Source organism: Salvelinus namaycush, chromosome 31 (assembly GCF_016432855.1).
Source record: "Salvelinus namaycush isolate Seneca chromosome 31, SaNama_1.0, whole genome shotgun sequence".
Classification (NCBI taxonomy): domain Eukaryota; kingdom Metazoa; phylum Chordata; class Actinopteri; order Salmoniformes; family Salmonidae; genus Salvelinus; species Salvelinus namaycush.
This window is the reverse complement of record NC_052337.1, coordinates 40,227,623-40,250,100: the sequence shown is the minus strand read 5'-3', so window position 1 is coordinate 40,250,100 and position 22,478 is coordinate 40,227,623. Positions and strand designations below refer to the sequence as shown.

Here is a 22,478-nt window from a genome sequence, read left to right as displayed (position 1 = left end):
GAGACTGACTTCATGACCAAAATTATCCTATTTACATTTAGTAGTACATTTTGACACTAGAATAAATGTTTCGGAGTCATTTCGATGACACATAGGTTGTTTTCTAAATGAGAAATTCATTTTTTAGGGGCAGTTGCTCTTTAACCAGTCATCCAAATAGGTTGCCACAAAATAACGGTCTGTGCTCCCACCTGAGGTGTGACTCCAGCACGCGGTCCATACGTTTGTAGAAGGGTCGGGAGGTGAAGTACCCGCTCCAGTAGTGGTCATCTCGGTCTGCGTAGGTGAACAAGTCTCCGCTGACCACAGGTAAAGAGGGCCCAGTGTGACCGGGGTCTATGGCCGATTTACGAAGGGCATTGAAGTAATCCGTGATGGTGCCGAACTGAGCCTAGAACAGAATACGTCAGTTAGAATAGATAAACTTAAAATAGCTCTATCATTAATGCTGTAGGGTAGTTTACTCTTCTGCTTTATTGAGAGCAGTGTACCATTGCAATAGCTGGACACAAAAACAATATTTCAAGAAGGGTGGGAAGCTAACGAAACAAACCATTTCACTATCGACCATCAGTCATTCCAATGATGTGATGCATCAAAACCTTAAACCCCGCCATCTTCCACTATTGCAAACCTAATAAACCTGAAATAAACCTGGCTGCCTGGAAAAGAAATAAAAGACCAAACAAAACTTCCTGCATATTCACGCAACATTCCAGCTCCCAAAGTCAGACCTTGACGTGTAGTTCTGGATGAGAGTTCATGTAGTCAAAGAGCTTCTGGTAGTTCTGGAACTGCTGGTCCCACTCCAAGGCCTCTGTGTAGCGGAAGTCGTCCCCTAGGGGGACCATCAACACCTTGGTTCGGAATAGCTTGGACTTCTTCCTGTACTGGTCCAGCAGCATCTGAACCCTAGGGATCATGGGAAAAAAGAGTTCACTATACTACAACGAATTCACCGTTTTCATGACATATTAAGCTGTAATTGTGCTTCTACACCTGCATTGCTTGCTGTTTGGGGTTTTAGGCTGGGTTTCTGTACGGCACTTTGTGACATCAGCTTTAAAAATACATTTGATTGATTGATTGATAATTGTCAATGAATTATCTATGTGTGTGTTCGTGCATTCACGTGTGTGGTCAATTCTCTAGTCTTGGATTTGCTACTGTGTCAGAAAGTCCACTTATCATCAGAAACTATCTTGTGTTAGAAAAACAAAGGCCATCTGAAATTCCTATTGCCACAAAATATTATCGTACAGTGGCTTCGATGTCTTATCTTATTCATACAAAGTGTTTGACCCTTGTCCATAACATTATCAAACTGTGGAGAGAATGTGGACCGTCTGTCTACCCCATAAACCAGTGTTTCTAATACTTGTCTGTACCAGGGAGAGGAAAGCTATGGGACAGACCACAGATTAAGACACACTTTACATAGAGGACCCAAAGCCTTTGTGACCAGCTTTGCTTTTGCCGTGTTTGAATGTCAAGTGTTGTTATTAACTGTGAGCCTCAAGCCAAAGACAATTTCCTGTTTCATGTAAATTCGATAGGACAATAAAGATTGGTTTCTTATAGAGACACAGTATATCACTCTCATTCCATTTCTATGTGATTGGTCACCTCTGTTGTACGTTTCCATCCGTGATTGGCTGAGGGGGGACCCTCCAGGGACAACTGACCCGCCCACCAGGAAGTCTCTTGAAGTCAAACTGGCAGCAGATCTTGGGGTCGGGACCACACGTGTGGGGAACATCGTAACTGTAGAAGGGCATCATGTGACATAGAATGTCCGTGCTGGAGGCTGGGTCTGCACACAGATAGAATAGAACATGAAATAGAATAGAGAATTTGAATAGAACATAGAAATATAATAGAGTATTAGAATAGAACATGAAATAGAATAGAGTATTAGAATAGAAAATAGAAAAGATGTATTTTTTCCTAACGGTACGTCTGGTGTGGTATTTGCATTTGACAGTACAAAGAATGAACAAACATCCTTATGACAACATTTCAGAATGTGGACTGTAAACATATAGCTAGCATGCAATGTCTAAAAACAGTTTGAAAGAAAAACTGTTTACATTTCTATCTGAAAGAGACTGGCTGTGGTATGCACGCAGTATTCAAAAGTACTAACATTTATCCCTTATTAGAAATAACAACTAATGCCTGGTCGCTTGTATGATGATGATATAAAATGATATAAGATAACATTGGGTGATATATACTGATCTGGCATTGAACCGATGTCTAATTTGCTACGACCAAGCAGTAGCGGTGCGAGGGTAAAATCACTGGGGAAGCCCTCCCCCAAATAAAAATAATGATGATGTTTGCTCTATAACCTGTTAATTCATATGCCTTGCCGATATATAGGCCTAAAAGCCAAGACAATAAGACACAGTGGCATAATAAATTAAACCACACCTTTGTTTTATCACAAAACCTGATAGCAACCTCTGTCCAGTGAAGTCCACAAAGCATACTGCATGTAACAAACAGTTGCACGGTCAAGCAAGTTAATGTTTCCGACATTTTCGGACCACTAAAAAACTTTGAACCACAGAGAGTTACAGCAAGTCGCAAAGAAAACAAGTAAGGTGCTGGAACAACACTATTCCAGCACCATTTCAACATCAAATCACCTCTGCTTAATCCAATACAGTGACAACTAAAAGATACCAAAAACTATTTAGTCCAATCAACGTCAGCTAAATATGATGTGGCTGTCCATGGTTCTGCTTTGCGTGTGCGTGTGCGTGCGCATTTCTTGCAAGTAGAAAAACATGTTGACCTACTTTTAGAGAAACGCCAATGCCATTCTCCTCTCTTTCATGTTGACAAAACGGTCTATCACTCATATAGTAGACACTTATTTGTTGTTGTCCTAGGCTTCTTGGTTAAAATGCTTGCTCACGAGCCTAACTTCTATTCATGGGTAACGTTAGCTAGTTAGCATTAGCCTTCTACATCTAGCTACATATTGAACTTCCATCCTCTCAGGCCAGGGGACAACAATGTATGAATTAATGGTTGGATCAGAATTGCCATTATAATCATTGGCCAGTACGAAGAATTAAGTTAAACCACAAGTCCAAATCCCTATGTCCATCCATGGCTAATTTAGGAAAGGGCCAATTTTAGCTAGCTAACAACAGGAAGGACAACAACACGAGATGCAACAATTAAAGTTTTTCTGTCAATAACATATGCTCTCAATGGGATTTGATAGGAGTGATTCCAAAATCCAAGCTGGCTTCTCTTAACACTTTGTTTTGGTGTGCCAGGACCATTCACAGATGAGCTTTCTCAGTTTATCTCAACGCTGATTGGCAAATTTTTTATACTTTTTTTTATCAAGGGAGGCCAAATGCTCGCTGGCTTCCTTTGCCTTCAATGCGACGGGTGGCAACAATGTCGCCCGCTGACCAGACAGCATCAGATAGATGGCATTCACGTAGAGAGACAGTGGGGCGCTGTTTCGCTCGCTCATATGCTTTCTCCTGGGAGATACTCTTGCGAATTGAAGGAAAATTATGAAACACAGAGAGACGAAAGATAAACTATTTTATGTTTTTAAATGTTAATTGGTAAAAATTTTGGGGAAGCCTGGCTTCCCTTGGCATCTATGAATACACACCACTGCGGCCAAGTGAGATTAAATCCTATTTGTCCTGCAGTGGAAGTGGCCTGCTTCCTGAGCTAGAGCACGGTGTCATCTCCCATATGGATCTGCCAGTGTGACATTGCACATTTCAAACCATGCACTCTATTATGCCACAGGATGTCTGTCTCTCAAAACAATAGCAGAGTGATGTTTCCAACCACGACATCAATGTTGGTTTTCCATGACATGTATTTGACCCCGCGTTTGTTATTGAGTAGAGGGAACATTGTCACGTGTGCTCCCTCTCCGGACTCTAGGTCACCAAGCTGCTCATTATGGCGCACACCTGTCACCATCGTTACGCGCACCTGCACGTCATCAGACTCACCTGCACTCCATCACCTCCTTGATTACCTGCCCTTTAAATGTCACTCCCTTTGGTTGCTTCCCCAGGTGTTATTGTTTCTGTTCCTGTTTCTTGTCTGTGCGCTGTTCATGTTTCTCATTTTGTATTATGTTGCGTATATTTATTAAAACACTCACTCCCTGAACTTGCTTCCCGACTCTCATTGCACATCTTTACAAATACAGAGAAGGTGAGCAGCATACACACTCGTTTTAGAAAGCTTAGGAATATACTGTATTCTACTGTTATTTGACCAGTATGTTACAGGTAAAACAACATTCTCAGACCGACCGACTGTTATTCGACTATTCATTCGACATTTCATTTCATTCAAGTCTTCATTCAAGTCATTCAAGGCTGTCTTCTAAAAACCACAATACTTTTTATCTCATGTAAATAATGTAGATGCTCTTTTAATTTGTATGTTTCAAAACATTGTCCAGAGACTAAGCTATATAATTAGTTATCTTTGTTTTCTTTATTATTTTGGTTAGGTCAGGGTGTGACATGGGTGATATATGTGTTTTGTTCCTGTCTAGGGGTTTTTGTATGTCTATGGGTGTTTTCTAGTCTAGGTGTTATATGTCTATGGTTGCCTAGATTGGTTCTCAATTAGAGGCAGATGTTTATCGTTGTCTCTGATTGGGAACCATATTTAGGCAGCCATATTCCTTGGGTAGTTAGTGGGTTATTGTCTATGTATTGGTTGCTTGTGTCTGCACTTATATATATATATATATATATATATAGCTTCACGTTCGTTTTGTTGTTTTCATTAGTTTGTTTAAGTGTTCTTCGTTTCGTGTTAAATAAATAGAAGAATGTATTCGTATCAGGCTGCGCCTTGGTCCTTCTCTCTTCCTCCAAACGACGAACGTGACAGCAGCAAATGATGAGTGTAAAAGTATGTGTGTGTGTGTGAGTGTACGTGTGCATATGTATGTTTGTGTTGTGTCGGTATGCGTGTGTGTGCATATTCATTATTTTAATATGTGAGGGATTTGCGTGGGAGAGACAGTGTGTGTGAGTGAGTGTGTATTTAAAGTCTAGTGAGTGTGCGTAGGGTCAGTGCAAGGTAGAGTCAGTGCAGATAGTTTGGGTACCATTGGGCTGTCCACACCACCCTTTGTAGCGCTTTGCGGTCAAGGGCGGTGCTATTGCCATACCAAGCGGTGATGCAGCCAGTCAAGATGCTCTCGATGGTGCAGCTGTCGAAATTTATGAGGATTTGAAGACCCATGCCAAATCTTTTCAGCCTACCGAGGGGCATCAACAAGTATTAAATTCTAACATAAAACACTTTGATAAAAGTGAACCATAAGAACAGCGCACAAACTGATCTGCTCTTTCATCATTGTCTACTATTAAATAATCATAACAGTATTTGATCATTTTCATGACGTAAATAAAAAATTGCACAGACAGATGCTCTGGCATTGCAGACGATTTCAGCATCTGTCTACCCAGTGAGAATCATTAATGAGTACTGTATCATTTGGCTTAGGGGTTTGAGTAATCACCCGTTTTTGGACAGAGCGTCTGGGGGACGGTTGGTTCCAGCATGGCTGCATGGACCCACTAACTAACAACGCCCGTTCTGTTACCAACTGATCCCTGTCACAAGCGTGCGCAGGCACACACAGACACACAAAGCAGATGGTTCACGGCAAATGTGAAACCCCTTATGTGGGTCATGAGGATGTGGTCTACATTGTTCTTATAAATCAGCATGCTCATCATCAGACCTGGGTTCAAAGAGTACTTATCTTCTTTCAAATGCTTCAGCTGCACTCGATTGAGCTTGCCTGGTGCAATGGAACCAACGTAATTGTTTCAAAAGTGAAAACCCTGCCCATCTGGCACTCTGTTCAAGCTCAATCAAATACTATTTGAACCGAGGTCTGTTCATCGCATGAAATGCCAGCCAGACATTTTTAAGCCAGGCCTCAGTCCATACAAGGAGACAATCCCCTATACCACAGATGCTATAAGATGACGCCAAACAAAATCGGAGCCTTGAGAGACGAGCATGCTCTTGCATGTGATACGCATGTAATTATCTATGGACATGAGAAATCCCTCTGCGGTGGTCTGAGCGAGTCAATACCGTCCACAGCAGATGCTACTGTCGCCTATCCTAGCGCTTTTAGTGACACAAGATGACTGTCCAGAGTTCAACACTGGGCATCAAACCATCCACAGCATCTGCCACAGCAAATATGTAAAGGAATTGGAAGTAGCTGGAAGCATGCGTTTTCTACTGAGTATGAAGTAGTCACTCTGGGGTCATGTTCTTCTGTTTCTGCCTATAGAATTAAAGCTAGGACTTTGAATATGCTAAATGCTAAATTCAATGGGTGAGATAGCGCCTGAAACACCGAACGACTGAGAATAGAGGCATGAGGAGCAGATCTCCGGGCAGAGATCCGAAAGAGGCTGTTGTTTATGTTTATTTGAGGGCCTTAGTGCCCCGCCTAGAAAACAATCTAGCTAGGGGAAACACTGGCTCTGGGAAAGCACCCTGAGAGAGCCACAGGGGTACAGTCAGTCTTCATACTTGCCCCAGTTCTGTCTCCAGAAGAACTCCAGGGTCTTTTGACTGGCAAAGTGTTTCTTGACGGAGTAGTGCACCCTCTGGATGAGCATGTTGGCCAGGCCAGCCTGTTTCAGCAGGTATGCATTGGTAGGGGAGTGGCCAAACGGGTCCACAGCCCAGCCCGTCTGGGGTTTCACGCCTAACAGGGAAGACCAGAGGGAAGATTCAGGTTCATGCAACAACCCTCCTCAAAATGTTGAGGAAAATTATAAACAATAAAAAACAAAGAAGCATCACCTAAAAATCCTTGTAATAAACATCTGTTACGCAGGTCATCCTGTTAAATCAACCAGTTTTCAATTGTCATCCTCCCTAACTTTTTAAGTCACCAGCTGCCACTGGGTTAATGTGTTCATGTATAAACAGTTAAAATCTCTGATGGTTAAAGTATGCCAATCATTTTGTGTCAATCACGCAAAATAACAAACATGTTGAACAAATACACTGAGAGTACAGAACATGAGGAGAGCGTTAATTAAAGACAAATCACTAGCAAGTAGCTATCATTTGTGACTGGATGCGTGTGTAAACACACCTCTCTCTCCAGCACAGGAAAACAAACTGCTTCACAGTGAGTGTACAAAATAATATGAACACCTGCTCTTTCCATGGCATAGCCTGACCAGGTGAAACCAGGTGAAAGCTATGATCCCTTATTGATGTCACTTGTTAAATCCACTTCAATCACTGTAGATGAAGGGGTGGAGACATGTTAAATACAGATTTTTAAGCCTCAAAACAATTGAGACATGGATTGTGTATGCGCGCCATTCAGAGGGTGAATGGGCAAGACAAAATATTGAAGTGCCTTTGAACGGGGTTTAGTAGTAGGTGCCAGACGCACCGGTTTGTGTCAAGAACTGCAACGCTGCAGGGTTTTTCACGCTCAACAGTTCCAGTGTGTATCAAGAATGGTCCAAAACCCAAAGGACATCCAGCCAAATTGACACAACTGTGGGAAGCATTGGAGTCAACATGGGCCAACATCACTGTGGAACGCTTTCGACACCTTGTAGAGTCTCATCCACCCGGAATAATTGAGGCTATTCTGAGGGCAAAAGGGGATGCAACTCAATATTAGGAAGATGTTCCTAATGTTTTGTACACTCAGTGTATGTTGTGCTTGCCAACAACATTTATTTTCTACGATCTCTTTCCAGATTACAAATGCCTGATATATTATGTACTCACCCAAATTTCTCTCCAACCACTGGTGTCCCTCCAATAGCTGGTCAATTAATGCAAAGTAGTGTGAGTTGGCTTCATCAGGCATCACCCAGCCTCCAGTTGTAATCTCCAACTGGCCTCGCTCAACCAGACTAAACAACACAGAGCAAAAGGATCAGCATATCAGATTGTCAACTCAGTCAATTACCGTCTCATAGCTCAAAGCCAAAATAAAAACAAACAAATCGTGAAGCGATCCAAGAACCCTGCAGCTTCATGAATTTGAGCTTATTTTTCCATTCAACAGACAGGTATAATGTTTATTACTTGTTAAAAACAAAAAAACAAACACTGGATTAAAAAGAGATGCTTTCGGTCACAAACATTATGACATGGATAATACGACATTCTGAGGGTGTCAAACATGCATCTTAGTTGCAGGAGAAATCAAGGCCTTACTAATTGCAATAATCAGATCCATCTTTTCCTCTGTTGATGTTTAATTATCTTACTCCTATGTCCTAAGAGTGAAATCAACCCCTTTAGTAGATACTCCCCTCTCTTACTAGAAACCCCTTGCATTGATTTGGAGTCAGCATCGTTCCTCTGTTCGCAGAGCATATTTCAATTGCAGACTTCTTTAACGTGTCCCTATAATAAGATCATGGAGCAGCAAAACAAAGTACGACGACTCAGCCCTTTTCGGAATAGAAATAGCTCTTTATTTTCTCTCCTTGGAAACCGGATTTTCCTCTGGGATCATTCAATCACCGGTGGGTTTCTTTCATTGTTCTATGATTGGACAGGTGGGAGCGGGGCGTAGTGTAGGTCTGTCCTGGTGTTGACGAGTTGGAGTGAGGAAAGCAGGTGCCATCTTCACTGAGCCGACAGCAGCACTGCATTCTAACGAGGACGGATGGATGTGGCTGTCCTACAAACCCGAAACATGCTGCTCAAAAACAAGTTCCTCTCGAATCCTAAAGGTGTGTTCCCGAAGAAATAATGAGGTTGTTTGTTTGAATTTCTTGAGCAATAGTTCTCCGTGTACTGTAACGGGGGACATTTTATCATTAAGCGCCAGACCTTGAATTTGCTGACATCAAATGAAAACCTGCAAAGAAAATAAGTTATTAAATGAGCCACACCACCCTTCAAAAAAAGAGCAAACACGGAATATTCTAGAAAGAAAAAAAGGAATGGATCTGGTTCGCTTTGAACTCCCTGCGCATCAAATCAATAGTGAATAAATATTAGTGTTGGATTTTTCATCTTCCTCCATCCTTCACCTTAAGGCTGTTTTTGCTTGTGCTCCTAATTGGAATTCTAACCTGCAGCTGAAATGTTTATTGCATTTCATACACCGTTTTGTAATCTCCCAAGGCTTAGTGCTGAAACCTACCCGCCAGTAGCTCGTCGTGAGCATGGCCAATGCACACTGCATTTGTGATACCCTCTTCGGCTGTTTTCTGAAGCAGAAAACCCTCTCCCCATCACTCCCTCCATGTCGTTCGCAGAGAACCCCCTGACTCCTGACAACTGTTACATCCTCAAGGGGACATTGTCAACAGCAAAGAGACTGAGGCAGAGTGTGAGAGAGAGAGAGCATGTGTGAGCCCATGTGCCTCTCACAAGCACAATTGATTTTATGACCTCACGACCATTTGGAGTCAGTTTGGCTTGTTAAGGCAATTCAAACCAATGAACTCCTGCTAGCAGGTAAAGAGTAAAGAATAGTTGTGCTGTAAACCAGGATGCAGCCATTGATTTACCTGTACATACTGTATAATGACAATCTCAGGCTGTGAGGTTGAGTTCATTTATCTTCAACTTCTTCACTTCTAATGTCATTGCATTTTTAATAAACCCTATAAAACCGCTAGCCCTAAGCAAGGTTATAACCTTGCTTTAATTAAAATGGGAATAACAGAGGAGCATCGGAATGTTATTGCAAATCCACTAAGGAATTAGCTTCCATGTTTACAGCAGCCAAGCTAAATCAAGAATACACTAAGAGAATCCATAAGTGATTTGCAGTGGTGTACAGTACTTAAGTAAAAATACTTGAAAGTACTAATTAAGTTGTTTTATTCCTGTACTTTACTTTACTATTCATATTTTTGAAAACTTTTACTTTTACTTCACTACATTCCGAAAGAAAAGTATGTACTTTTTACTCCATACATTTTCCCTGACACCCAAAAGTACTTGTTACATTTTGAACGCTTAGCAGGACAGGAAAATGGTCTAATTCACACACTTATCATCAGAACATTCCTGGAAGTCCCTACTGCGTCTGATCTGGCGGACTCACTAAATACATGCTTTGTTTGTAAATTATGTCTGATTGTTGGAGCGTGCCCCTGGCTATCAGTAAAGAAAAAATAAAATGATGCCGTCTGGTTTGCTTTATATAAGGAATTTTTACTTTTCATACTTAAGTATATTTAAAAACTTTTAGACTTTTACTCAAGTAGCATTTTACTGGCCGATTTTCACTTTTACTTGACAAATTTTCTATTAAGTTATCTTTACTTTTACTCAAGTATGACAATTGGGAACTTTTTTCACCACTGGTGATTTGCTGCTCGTATTGATTTCAGTCTCAACTTGAAGCTAGAATGACACAGACAGAACTCCTACCTCTTGACAGCGTCTCTCTTCTGGCCGTCGATGTTGTCCCACCACTTGGCGAAGTAGGAGATCTCGGACCAGATCATTTTCCTGCGGCTGTCCTCGTGGAGTTTCACCACCATGTTGTTCAGGATGTGCTGGGTCTGGTCCCGGTAGTACTCGTCAAACGTCTTCAACCATCCTGAAAACAAACAAATGGACAACTGTGACAAAGTGGTTGAGCGTACATTACGACTGTAGAGTGGCGTGTAAGGAATAATCTACGTCTGTTCACTTCTATAGAAATGCTATGTGGTCTATCTGTCTGCCATAGATGAAATAAACGGATTCAATTAAGCCATCATCCTCATCATCAGGTGAATAAGCAGAACATGGGGTTCAATCAATTTGCCACATCCATTGATTTCCCAACATGTGATCATATTTCCAATGAAAATCAATGCATTCAAAAAAAAAGCCAGAACATTGCATTGTTCTTTCCACTGCAAGACAAAATAGGGTAAATCATCCAGTGAACGGCAAACAGGCCTGAGTGCTTTTAATCTATGCAAGTGTGTGAGAATAGTCATGAGCTACTGTATACAGCTGTAAGGGGAAGACCACCCCAGTTAAACCAGAAAGCCAGCTCGGGTTACTAAGGAGTTAACCAATCTCAGGAACAAAGAATAGACTGGACCTGGCTGTTACTGAGCTGCAGATGCTGCTACTGAGCATACACACGACGTGACAAGCGCCCGGAACTACCAACACTCTTATTGCCTGCACTGATGCCTTAGTCTCTAGAATGCTTGTGAGGGACTACACCTTCACACTGCAATACATAGTTCAAATGCTCTGTTTCTGTGGAAAATGTAACAGTGAGGAAGTGTATAGAAAACAGGCTTCTTATATGTCTGATCAATTGTTTTATTTTTCTGATCAATTGTTTTAGTGGTAACAGGACAAGACTTTCATCAATTGCTCTACGTACTTTATGTTGTATAATTAAGCAATAAGGCACAAGGGGGTGTGGTATATGGACAATATACCACGGCTAAAGGCTGTTCTTAAGCACGACACACCGCGGAGTGCCTGGATACAGCCCTTAGCCGTGGTATATTGGCCATACACCACAAGCCCCCGAGGTGCCTTATTGCTATAAACTAGTTACCAATGTAATTAGAGCAGTAAAAATACATGTTTTGTCATACCCGTGGTATATGGTCTGATATACAACGACTGTCAGAAATCAGGGTTCGAACCACCCAGTTTATAATGTGGTATAATGCTTGTCTTTACGTTGTATACTGTGGTATAATGCTTGCTCCCTTGGCAGACCATGAAACACAATTAACCTAGGAATATGAATCCTGACTGCTGAGGAGCTGCCTACGCCTTGCTTCCTGTCTACACGAGGTGTGACTGTCTTAAGTAGAGAAAACAAAGCGTTGAAGAAGTCACAGAGGAAAGTCCAGTGTTTCTAGGTTAGCTTCTAAGGGACAATATACTCCAAAATGAAATGTGAGCAGATGTTTTTAAACCTCAAAGGTAGTCTTATGTCAAGATAAATCCATGTCCCACGCCATCGACTGTGAAGAACCACAACTTGATTTTGGAGTGTGGTGTCCCTTTAATGCTCTCCGAAGTAGTGCACTACTTACCAGGATCATTATGTGAGTGGGGCACAACAAAGACTTGTAGTGGCTCGCTGTCCCATTCATTCTCCTGGTAGGTGATATCAAATCCTTGTTTCCACACTCCCCCATCAGGATTGTCAAAGGTCAGAAGATCATAAACATCCAGCAACTGAAAAAAACACAAAAAACAAACACTCCAACCCCTGTTTCTGTTTCTCCCTGAGAAAAATAGTGGGGTATTCTTTGAGGTAAACTACTACCATGTAGAAGGCTAACATACACTGAAGTATATTTCACCTGTTTATTGTCAACAATGTATTATTAGTAGTATTGAAAGTATTGAACAATATGGCCACAAATAGTCTGTGACACTTGTTTGCAGCAAAGCGTCACTTTATTAGGCATTGTTGCCTACTCTAGAATGTGTTTAAGGAGGTTTAATGTATTTGGTTCAGTTTCAGTTTTGTGTTCACTTTATGTCAAAGTAGCAGTCAAAATAAGTGCCCTCCCCCACCACAGTGAAAAGAAAGAAAAGAAAGAAAACAATGCATCTGTTCCTGGAAATCGGTGTATGATAACATTCACATCTGTGATATCAGCAGGTCAGAAGAATGCAAATGAGAGATGGAACTTCTAATGCAACAGAGGCTGCTTGGGGTTTCTCTGGGACTCGCGCCAACTTAAATATCTGTCTTTGTTTTACGGCCAAATAAAATAATGGAATAATTGGAAGGTGATACCGAGAGGACAAGATGATAAAATGTGTTATCTGTCATGGGTGTATATGTACAGTATGGAATGGTACAAAAACCCTTACTAAAGCCATGGTTTTAATAACAGGAACATGAAATGCAGAAAATAGCTTGTTATCATGATTGGTGTCAAGAAGAAACATGATGACATACAGTGCATTCGGAAAGTATTCAGACCCCTTGACTTTTTCCACATTTTGTTACGTTACAGCCTGATTCTAGAAAGATATATATTTCTAATAATCCTCTACAATCTACACACAATACCTCATAACGACAAAAGTGGAAACAGTTTGTAGATATTTTTGCACATTTATTAAAAATGAAAAACAGAAATACGTTATTTATATAAGTATTCAGACCCTTTGCTATGAGACTCGAAATTGAGCTCAGGTGCATCCTGTTTCCATTGACCATCCTTGAAATGTTTCTACAACTTGATTGGAGTTCACCTGTGGTAAATTTAATTGATTGGACATGATTTGGAAAGGCACACACCTCTCTATATAAGGTCCCACAATTGACAGTGCATGTCAGAGCAAAAACCAAGCCATAATGTCGAAGGAAATGTCCGTAGAGCTCAGAGACAGGATTGTGGCACAGATCTGGGGAAGGATACCAAAACATTTCTGCAGCATTGAAGGTCCCCAAGAACACAGTGGCCTCCATTATTCTTAAATTGAATAAGTTTGGAACTACCAAGACTCTTCCTAGAGCTGGCCGCCCGGCCAAACTGAGCAATCATGGGAGAAGGGCCTTGGTCAGGGAGGTGACCAAGAACCCGATGGTCACTCTGACAGAGCTCCAGAGTTCCTCTGTGGAGATGGGAGAATCTTCCAGCAGGACTACCATCTCTGCAGCACTCCACCAATCAGGCCTTTATGGTAAAGTGGTCAGACGGAAGCCACTCCTCAGTAAAAGGCATATGACAGCCCACTTGGAGTCTGCCAAAAGGCACTGAAATGACTCAGACCATGAGAAACAATATTCTCTGGTCTGATGAAACCAAGATTGAACTATTTGGCCTGAATGCCAAGCAGCACATCTGGAGGAAACCTGGCACCATCCCTATGGTGAAGCATGGTGGTGGCAGCATCATGCTGTCGGGATGTTTTTCAGCGGCAGGGACTGGGAGACTAGTCAGGATCGAGGGAAAGATGAACGGAGCAAAGTGCAGAGAGATCCTTGATGAAACCTGCTCCAGAGTGCTCAGTTCCCCATCCAACAGGACAACAACCCATAAGCACACAGTCAAGACAATGCAGGAGTGCCTTCGGGACAAGTCTCTGAATGTCCTTGAGTGGCCCAGCCAGAGCCTGGACTTGAACCCGATCAAACATCTCTGGAGAGACTTGAAAAAATATGTGCAGCGACGCTCCCCATCCAACCTGACAGCGCTTTAGAGGATCTGCAGTGAAAAATTGGAGAAACTCCCCAACTACAAGTGTGCCAAGTTTGTATCGTCATACCCAAGAAGACTCGAGGCTGTTATTGCTGCCAATGGTGCTTCAACAAAGTACTGAGTAAAGGGTCTGAATACTTAGAATTGAAGTCGGAAGTTTACATACACCTTAGCCAAATACATTTAAATGCAGTTTTTCACAATTCCTGACATTTAATCCTAGTAAAAATTCCCTGTCTTAGGTCAGTTAGGATCACCACTTTATTTTAATAATGTGAAATGTCAGAATAATAGTAGAGAGAATTATTTATTTCAGCTTTTATTTCTTTCATCACATTCCCAGTGGGTCAGAAGTTTATGTACACTCAATTAGTATTTGGTAGCATTGCCTTTAAATTGTTTAACTTGGGTCAAACGTTTTGGGTAGCCTTCCACAAGCTTCCCACAATAAGTTGGGTGAATTTTGGCCCATTCCTCCTGACAGAGCTGGTGTAACTGAGTCAGGTTTGTAGGCCTCCTTGCTCTAAACGATTTTTCAGTTTTGCCCACAAATTTTCTATAGGATTGAGGTCAAGGCTTTGTGATGACCACTCCAATACCTTGACTTTGTTGTCTTTAAGCCATTTTGCCACAACTTTGGAGGTATGCCTGGGGTCATTGTCCATTTGGAAGACCCATTTGCGATCAAGTTTCCTGACTGACTGATGTTTCCTGACTTATGTCTTGAGATGTTGCTTCAATATATCCACATAATTCTCCTCCCTCATGATGTCATCTATTTTGTGAAGTGCACCAGTCCTTCCTGCAGCAAAGCACCCCCACAACATGATGCTGCCACCCCTCTGCTTCACGGTTGGGATGGTGTTCTTTGGCTTGCAAGCCTCCCCATTTTCCCTCCAAACATAATGATGGTCATTATGGCCAAACAGTTCTATTTTTGTTTCATCAGACCAGGGGATATTTCTCCAAAAAGTACGATATTTGTCCCCTTGTGCAGTTGCAAACCGTAGTCTGGCTTTTTTATGGCAGTGTTGGAGCAGTGGCTTCTTCCTTGCTGAGCGGCCTTTCAGGTTATGTCGATATAGGACTCGTTTTACTGTGGATATAGATACTTTTGTACCTGTTTCCTCCAGCATCTTCATAAAGTCCTTTGCTGTTGTTCTGGGATTGATTTGCACTTTTCGCACCAAAGTACGTTCAACTCTAGGAGACAGAACGTGTCTCCTTCCTGACCGGTATGATGGCTGCGTGGTCCCATGGTGTTTATACTTGCGTACTATTGTTTGTACAGATGAACGTGGTACCTTCAGGCGTTTGGAAATTGCTCTCAAGGATGAACCAGACTTGTGGAGGTCTACAATTTTTCTCTGAGGTCTTGGCTGATTTCTTTTGATTTTCCCATGATGTCAGGCAAAGAGGCACTGAGTTTGAAGGTAGGCCTTGAAATACATCCACAGGTACACCTCCAATTGACTCAAATTATGTCAATTAGCCTATCAGAAGCTTCTAAAGCCATGACATCATTTTCTGGAATTTTCCAAGCTGTCAACTTAGTGTATGTAAACTTCTGACCCATTGGAATTGTGATATAATGGATTATAAGTGAAATAATCTGTCCGTAAACAATTGTTGTAAAAATTACTTGTGTCATGCACAAAGTAGATGTCCTAACCGACTTGCCAAAACTATAGTTGGTTAACAAGAAATTTGTGGAGTGGTTGAAAAACAAGTTTTAATGACTCCAACCTAAGTGTATTTATACTTCCGACTTCAACTGTATGTAAATGTGATACTTCAGTTTAAAAAAATTATAAATGTGCAAAAATGTCTAAAAAAATTGTTTTTGCTTTGTCATTATGGGGTATTGTGTGTAGATGGATGAGGGGGGGGGGGGAATAACTATTTGATACATTTTAGAATAAGGCAGTAACATAACAAAATGTGGAAAAAGTCAAGAGGTCTGAATACTTTCCGAATGCTCCTTCTCTGGTTCAGGCTGTTGAAGAGCTCCAGACTGCTTTTCAGTCACTGCAGGCCTCCCTTTATGGTCTCAAACTGGTCTTGAATATACAAAAAACTAAATTCATGACCTTTACCAGAGCTAGAACTCTGCCAGAGAACGTTAGCATTGTCTTATTCATAGAAAAAGTGTCATCCTACAAATACCTAGGTATTTGGTTGGATGACAAGTTGTCCTTTAAAGTTCATGTGGATAATCTTGTGACAAAGCTTAAATTGAAATTGGGTTTTTATTTTCGTAATAAGACTTGCTTACTGCTTATGGCTAGAAAGAAGCTTGTTCAGGCCACTTTTCTCTCTGTAATTGATTATGGTGACTTGATGTATATGCATGCAACCTCTTCCGTCTTACAGAGACTGGACTCTGTTTACCATGCATCCTTGCTCTTTATTACAAATGCCAAGTCACTCACCCACCATTGCACATTGTACCAAATGGTAGTTTGGACCTCACTTTATATGCGCAGAAAGATACATTTGTATGTGTTCATCTACAAAGCCCTTTTGGGTAAACTCCCTCTTTACCTCTGTAGTCTGGTCTGCTTTTATTTTATTTTATTTTATTTCACGGGCATCGATCGGTTAAAGAGCATGCAATTCGTTTTACTAGCATTTAAGAGCAGTTGGAGGCCACGGAAGGAGTGTTGTATGGCGTTGAAGCTTGTTTGGAGGTTTGTTAACACAGTGTCCAAATTAGGGCCAGATGTATACAGAATGGTGTCGTCTGCGTAGAGGTGGATCAGAGAATCACCACCAGCAGTTACCATACCCGGTCTGCTAGGTGGTTGCTACTTAAAGTCCCCAGGGCATTCACAGTATTAGGCAAGACTGCCTTCTCTTCTTGTGCACCAGACGCATGGAGTAATCTACAATCCATGCTTCATCTAGATATGTTAGTGCCACTGAATGAATTTCATATATTGATGGGAGACTCTGTTACGGAGGAGTGTAAATGTTTATTTTTAGGCTGGATCGTGTTGTATTGCATTGTTGTATGTTTTAATTATGAAATGTATTGATTGTTGCTGCCTTCTTGGCCAGGTCTCCCTTGAAAAAGAGACTGTGTCTCAATGGGCTTTTCCTAGTTAAATAAAGGTCAAATAAAACATTTAAAATATACACACACAGTGGCTATATACACTCATTCTGTCTATTTAAGCACAGGGGTGACAGGTTTCTTTTTCATCCGTAACATTCTTGGGTATTGACTGACTTAATTGTACCTAAAGGTATTATCTCTACTGAAAGAAACCTGTATTTCAAGTCAAACTGCAGTCCCCTCCTCAACACTAGCTGCCCTCTTACATTTTACATGCAATTTTTTGATTTCTTTAAATGATTTTTGTGTATCCTATTTGCAAGATATTTTACTAGGGTTGGGATGTATCCAGATGTTCATACCGTTTCTGTACAATACCGGGGTATACTGTATTATCAAATCAAATCAAATCAAATGTATTTATATAGCCCTTCGTACATCAGCTGATATCTCAAAGTGCTGTACAGAAACCCAGCCTAAAACCCCAAACAGCAAGCAATGCAGGTGTAGAAGCACGGTGGCTAGGAAAAACTCCCTAGAAAGGCCAAAACCTAGGAAGAAACTTAGAGAGGAACCAGGCTATGAGGGGTGGCCAGTCCTCTTCTGGCTGTGCCGGGTGGAGATTATAACAGAACATGGCCATATTACCGGATAGGCACACTGTGCGTTGTTATCCAGAGCAAATTATAGTATCAATTAGGGTTAAGTGCCTTGCTCAAGGGCACATCCACAGATTATTCACCTAGTCGGCTCAGGGATTTGAACCATCGCCCTTCCAGTTACTGGCCCAACGCTCTTAACCTCTAGACTACCTGACACACAAAGCAATTTTAGGTAACAGGGATCTTGTTCCAGGAGGGGATTGAATGTCTCTGCTGTAACCAAGAAGCTTGATCTTGACATCTAGCCACTTAGCTTGCAAGTTAGCAAACCACATGCATAGCTGGCTAGAGCCCTGAGCTGGATATAACTGATTTGACACAGCTTAGATTTCTGATTGTTACACTTAAAGACACACTATGCAGAAATTGCGCCGCCATTTCCTGGTTGCTAAATTCCCCTAATTTCAGTTTATGTGACAAAACAAGCAGTCATTGTGTTTGGAATCATTGTACCATCTAAACCGCTGTCAAATATATTTTCCATAACCAAATATATTGTATTTTCAGCTGTTTGAAGGTGGTGTACAAAAGACACAAAAAAAAAAACTTAAGAACGATAAGCATAGAACAGATCTACCGCTTCTTAGACTTGCTTTCAATGAGACTGAAATATCTATAACTCACATTTCTATGTGAATTTGGTCGGGCCATTCAAAACATTACATATTGTAGCTTGAACTTATAGTTAGTTATAAGCGGTGGCGTAGCACGCACCCCACATGCTCATGATATAGGTGCTGTGCGATTAACCAACATTTTGGTAATTCTTTCATTTTTAAACAACTAAATTGACCAATGTTGGTTCCATTATTTGAATTCCATTTCATTTTTTATTTTATTTTGCTCAATACAGTTTCTCTAGAGGTAAATCAGATCAAGCCCAAACTATGTGAGGTAGTAGGGAGTTCTAGTTTCCAAGAGGCCAATCTTCTACATGGTTTAGCGCAGAAAACGTGGTAATTAACTACAATGACCATAATCCATTGCGCGCCTACTTGTCTCGTCTGTGTGTTTCTTTTACGCCTGCTACACTAGGTTAGTGTGGGGCAGACACAGCGTGGGAGACAAAATAATACACAATCGAGAGGGATAGAGAGCAGTTGCTTCGGGAGGTATCTCTACCTGAAAATACATGAACTAAGTGACAGATAGTACTTTGAAGAACTACTAAAATAGTGATTTTGTCAGACAGCATAGGCAGCAGTTGTACAGAGATGATGACTTGGAATGAAATAACAATGTCATCAAATAAAATAAATGTAATATACACCACAACTGAAATATTTTATTCAAGTAATGTGAATAAATTATGGTTAATAAGCGGTAATGGGCAGTCACTACCATAATGGGACTTTTAATAATTGTTTTATTCTGTGTTGTTAAAGCATTCAACCGACATAATGCATTGTGCATTTAATATCTATAAAATAATCAAAACCGAAAACTGTGATAATTTTGTTTTAGAATCGGACCGAAACCAAACCAACCTCAAAAAGCACTAATCACTCAGCACTATCATGTTATTAATTATGAAAAATATTCATGACACATAGTGTAATGGTTTTTACATTTGTCCTTCATTTTAACACCATAGTCACGTCACACTGTAACAAGGATTTTCCCCATGGCTATTGCAAGGCTTCATATTTCACACTGATGGTAGGAGCAATTCAGCGTGGTAATGAGATCATGATGATGTCTCTCAGTATAACGAATTAATCTTATCAAAATAGGTCAGAGTTCAGTAAAAAAAATAACACTGGCAGTTCTAACGCTGTCCATTGAAGTTTTGTTCACTTCAAACTTTCACTGGACTATGCTTTACAGCTCAAATCGTAGTTCAAGCCTACAACAGCATTGCATCTACAAATACCTGAGCTGTTTCTAATTTTCTCTAAAAGTCTTACCTGCACCCCATCTGCTGGCTTAGAGAACTCCCTTGCTGCGAACTGACAGTCTTGGGAGTCAATAGGGAGGACCAGTGGAGGCGAAGCCAGCAGTTCTGGGTAGGGTCCTTGACTCATGTTCCCTCCATCAGGAACCCCATCCTTGACCGACTCCTTCAGGTTGATCACAGAGTCCCTGATGTTGGTTATGATCTCATTGTTCTCTGCCAGTAGTCTTTCCAAGCGGTCAATCTTACCCTGCAGGATTGACAACTGGCCCTGGTCAAGGAAAAGAAGGGACAGAGGAGAACATGTTCACTGGCTTTATACAATACAGTATGCATCTAATTATTATGCAATAACCGTTGATAAATGAGTTATAATGACAGTCAATTGACAGTCAATAAACGAATTGTAAACCCTTAATAAAAGTAACCTTATTATAGTGTTACCAAAACGAGGACCTATGGGTATGTCCTCCATGGTGACAAATATAGCACACTATATTACACAGAAATCCAAAGTGTCAATGCATATAGGGTTAATTGTTAAGCCCTCAGTGAAAGGAAGTGGAAATGACGAATAAAGAGATAACAAGAGGTCAGTCACCTTCTTGTTGCACAAACATGTCCACTTTTACCAGTTTCACTTAGTCTCGATATCCCATACCTTGGGCAATAGCACTAGGCGCAAAATAGGTGTATAATAATAAGGTGTAGGTTATGCTGGAACATTGTTATTGTGGGAGGCAACCCGATTGCCTAAAAATACTAGTTCAGGAATGGAATTACGTAACACACAACCCCGCGATATCAAGATCTCAATATGAAAATGACCCTAGGACTTCCAAAAAGGCATACACTTGTGTTTATTGGAAACAGTTCTGTTTCAAGACGATAACTATATCATGGCTACAGTTGAAAATGTGTTTCCTGTCGGGAAGCGAAAACTGTTAAACATTGTCTAGAACGTCGGTACATTGTAACAATGTAAAAACGACTAGTTGGCCTACTAACCGTGCCCATGCCTACAGCAGCCAATCAACACCAGTTATCTACACAGTAGCAGTGATAAGATTTTGAGGAAATAGGCTACTTTACAAATTCATTCATATTTGTGCAACTATGTAAAAACAAGGTTCCTCAGTCATAGGCTATATCTTACAGAAAATAAGTCAGACTTACATTTTGCAATCTATCCCCACTGTTGTTTGGACTTTTGGTATTGTCTAATTGGAGGTGATCCAGCATCAGGTACAATGAGAAGACCACTACACAAAAGATGGCACTGCCCAAAACAGTGACTTGCCGATTGAGCCTTATCATAATTTACAATCGATACTGCCAGGTGAATCGAAGTTGATCGCATTGAGTGACAGCAATAACCTATAGTCATGTAAATCCCCCTCAGCGAATGGTCGATGTCTTGACTCCGCTTCGAGGATCGGAAAATGTCTATGCTATTCCTAAAACTCTTTAAAAAAATAGTAATACATTCTTCTTTAGTGTGTTACGACGGAACTTACATAATTATAGACATTCCCTCCTATGTACAATAAACTTTAAAAAGCTGGATCTGTCACCCAAAGGTAGCCTGAACCACAGACTGCGTCCTCGGTCGCAAAGTTTTAGTGTGAAAGATTAGTGTGATTCAGCAGATCGACCCCGTCTCCTTCCTGTATTTATTTTCTGTTCAAATTAAGCGAGGAAGTGAAAAGCATATGGTATGAACATGCGCCGCCTACCGACTCACAACTTTCATTTGAGGCGCACAGGTAAAGTCGTGCGTTACTGCGTTTTTAGTCCAGCGCACAATGCGTAAACGTTTCCAACTCCATCGTTTTGCGATCATTGCCCTTATCCCACTGTAGTATCTTCGAGAAAACACGCCTCCAATGATTCATTTGTGATGCCAAAACTTGGTCATTAACTCCCAAAAACACCAGAGACCTCGTGAAAACAGCTGCATGGGCATGTTCAGCGCGCGCCACTGATGATTCCAGGCTGTCCAAATGCCAGCTTTACTTGATCTCGTTCATATTTTCAACATTTGGAATTGAAAAAGAGAGAAAGATGTGACGCTATTTCATTGCAAACGTCAACAGCATCTGCGGAAATAGACAAGCTCCACCGACAAATTTTCCTTTCTTACTCCATCCTGATTGTAAGATTGAGATAAGCAAATAAAATTGAAAACGCCACACATTTCACTCAGCATTAATGGATTGAGTAAAGCGACACGAACGTGCAATTCTTTGCGTTACAAGTTTCCTTTGTGAATGTAATCTCACAGCTGAGAAACGTCTCCCTTCTCTCTCTCCAGGCCACAGTAGTAGCCCAGTAGGGCACAGGAGAACCGAAATTGCATACGCCTCCTCTGACATCATTTGGTGACGAAAAATATAATTTGGATCGAATTTAACAGGTACAAAAAGATATGGATAGATTAATGGGGTAATTCGGAGTGTAAATGATCAACTATTTATATTAGGCTACTACTAATACTAATACTATTATTAATACAACTACTAGTATTATTAATAATATTATAATAATATTTTATGAACTGTAATTATATCATCAAGGTCAAATCATCTAGATTTGGCAGTCAATCATTTATTAGTTTAAATAACTTAATTAATCTTGCTGCAATGTCAATATTTTTTGTGAAGCAATGTTTCTACTCT

The 22,478-nt window shown here is 40.9% G+C and overlaps 1 protein-coding gene across 2 annotated transcripts in view; it reads right to left on the bottom strand.

Annotated features, from left to right (window-relative positions):
• The window catches only part of LOC120025911 (alpha-mannosidase 2-like), a 68,878-nt gene extending 47,376 nt beyond the window's left edge, over positions 1–21,502 (bottom strand). Inside the window, exons 1-9 of one of the 2 annotated variants that reach the window (XM_038970629.1) lie at positions 20,977–21,502; positions 19,814–20,071; positions 12,057–12,201; positions 10,426–10,597; positions 7,810–7,937; positions 6,584–6,757; positions 1,627–1,813; positions 735–912; positions 192–391 (exon numbers count right to left, since the gene is read on the bottom strand). In XM_038970629.1, coding sequence (XP_038826557.1) covers positions 192–391; positions 735–912; positions 1,627–1,813; positions 6,584–6,757; positions 7,810–7,937; positions 10,426–10,597; positions 12,057–12,201; positions 19,814–20,071; positions 20,977–21,117 — 1,583 coding nt within the window. In that variant the 5' untranslated portion in view covers positions 21,118–21,502. The remainder of the gene's footprint in view (positions 1–191; positions 392–734; positions 913–1,626; positions 1,814–6,583; positions 6,758–7,809; positions 7,938–10,425; positions 10,598–12,056; positions 12,202–19,813; positions 20,072–20,976) is intronic. The other variant, XM_038970630.1, reaches the window with a different exon arrangement.
• Between the last annotated feature and the right edge of the window lie 976 nt (positions 21,503–22,478).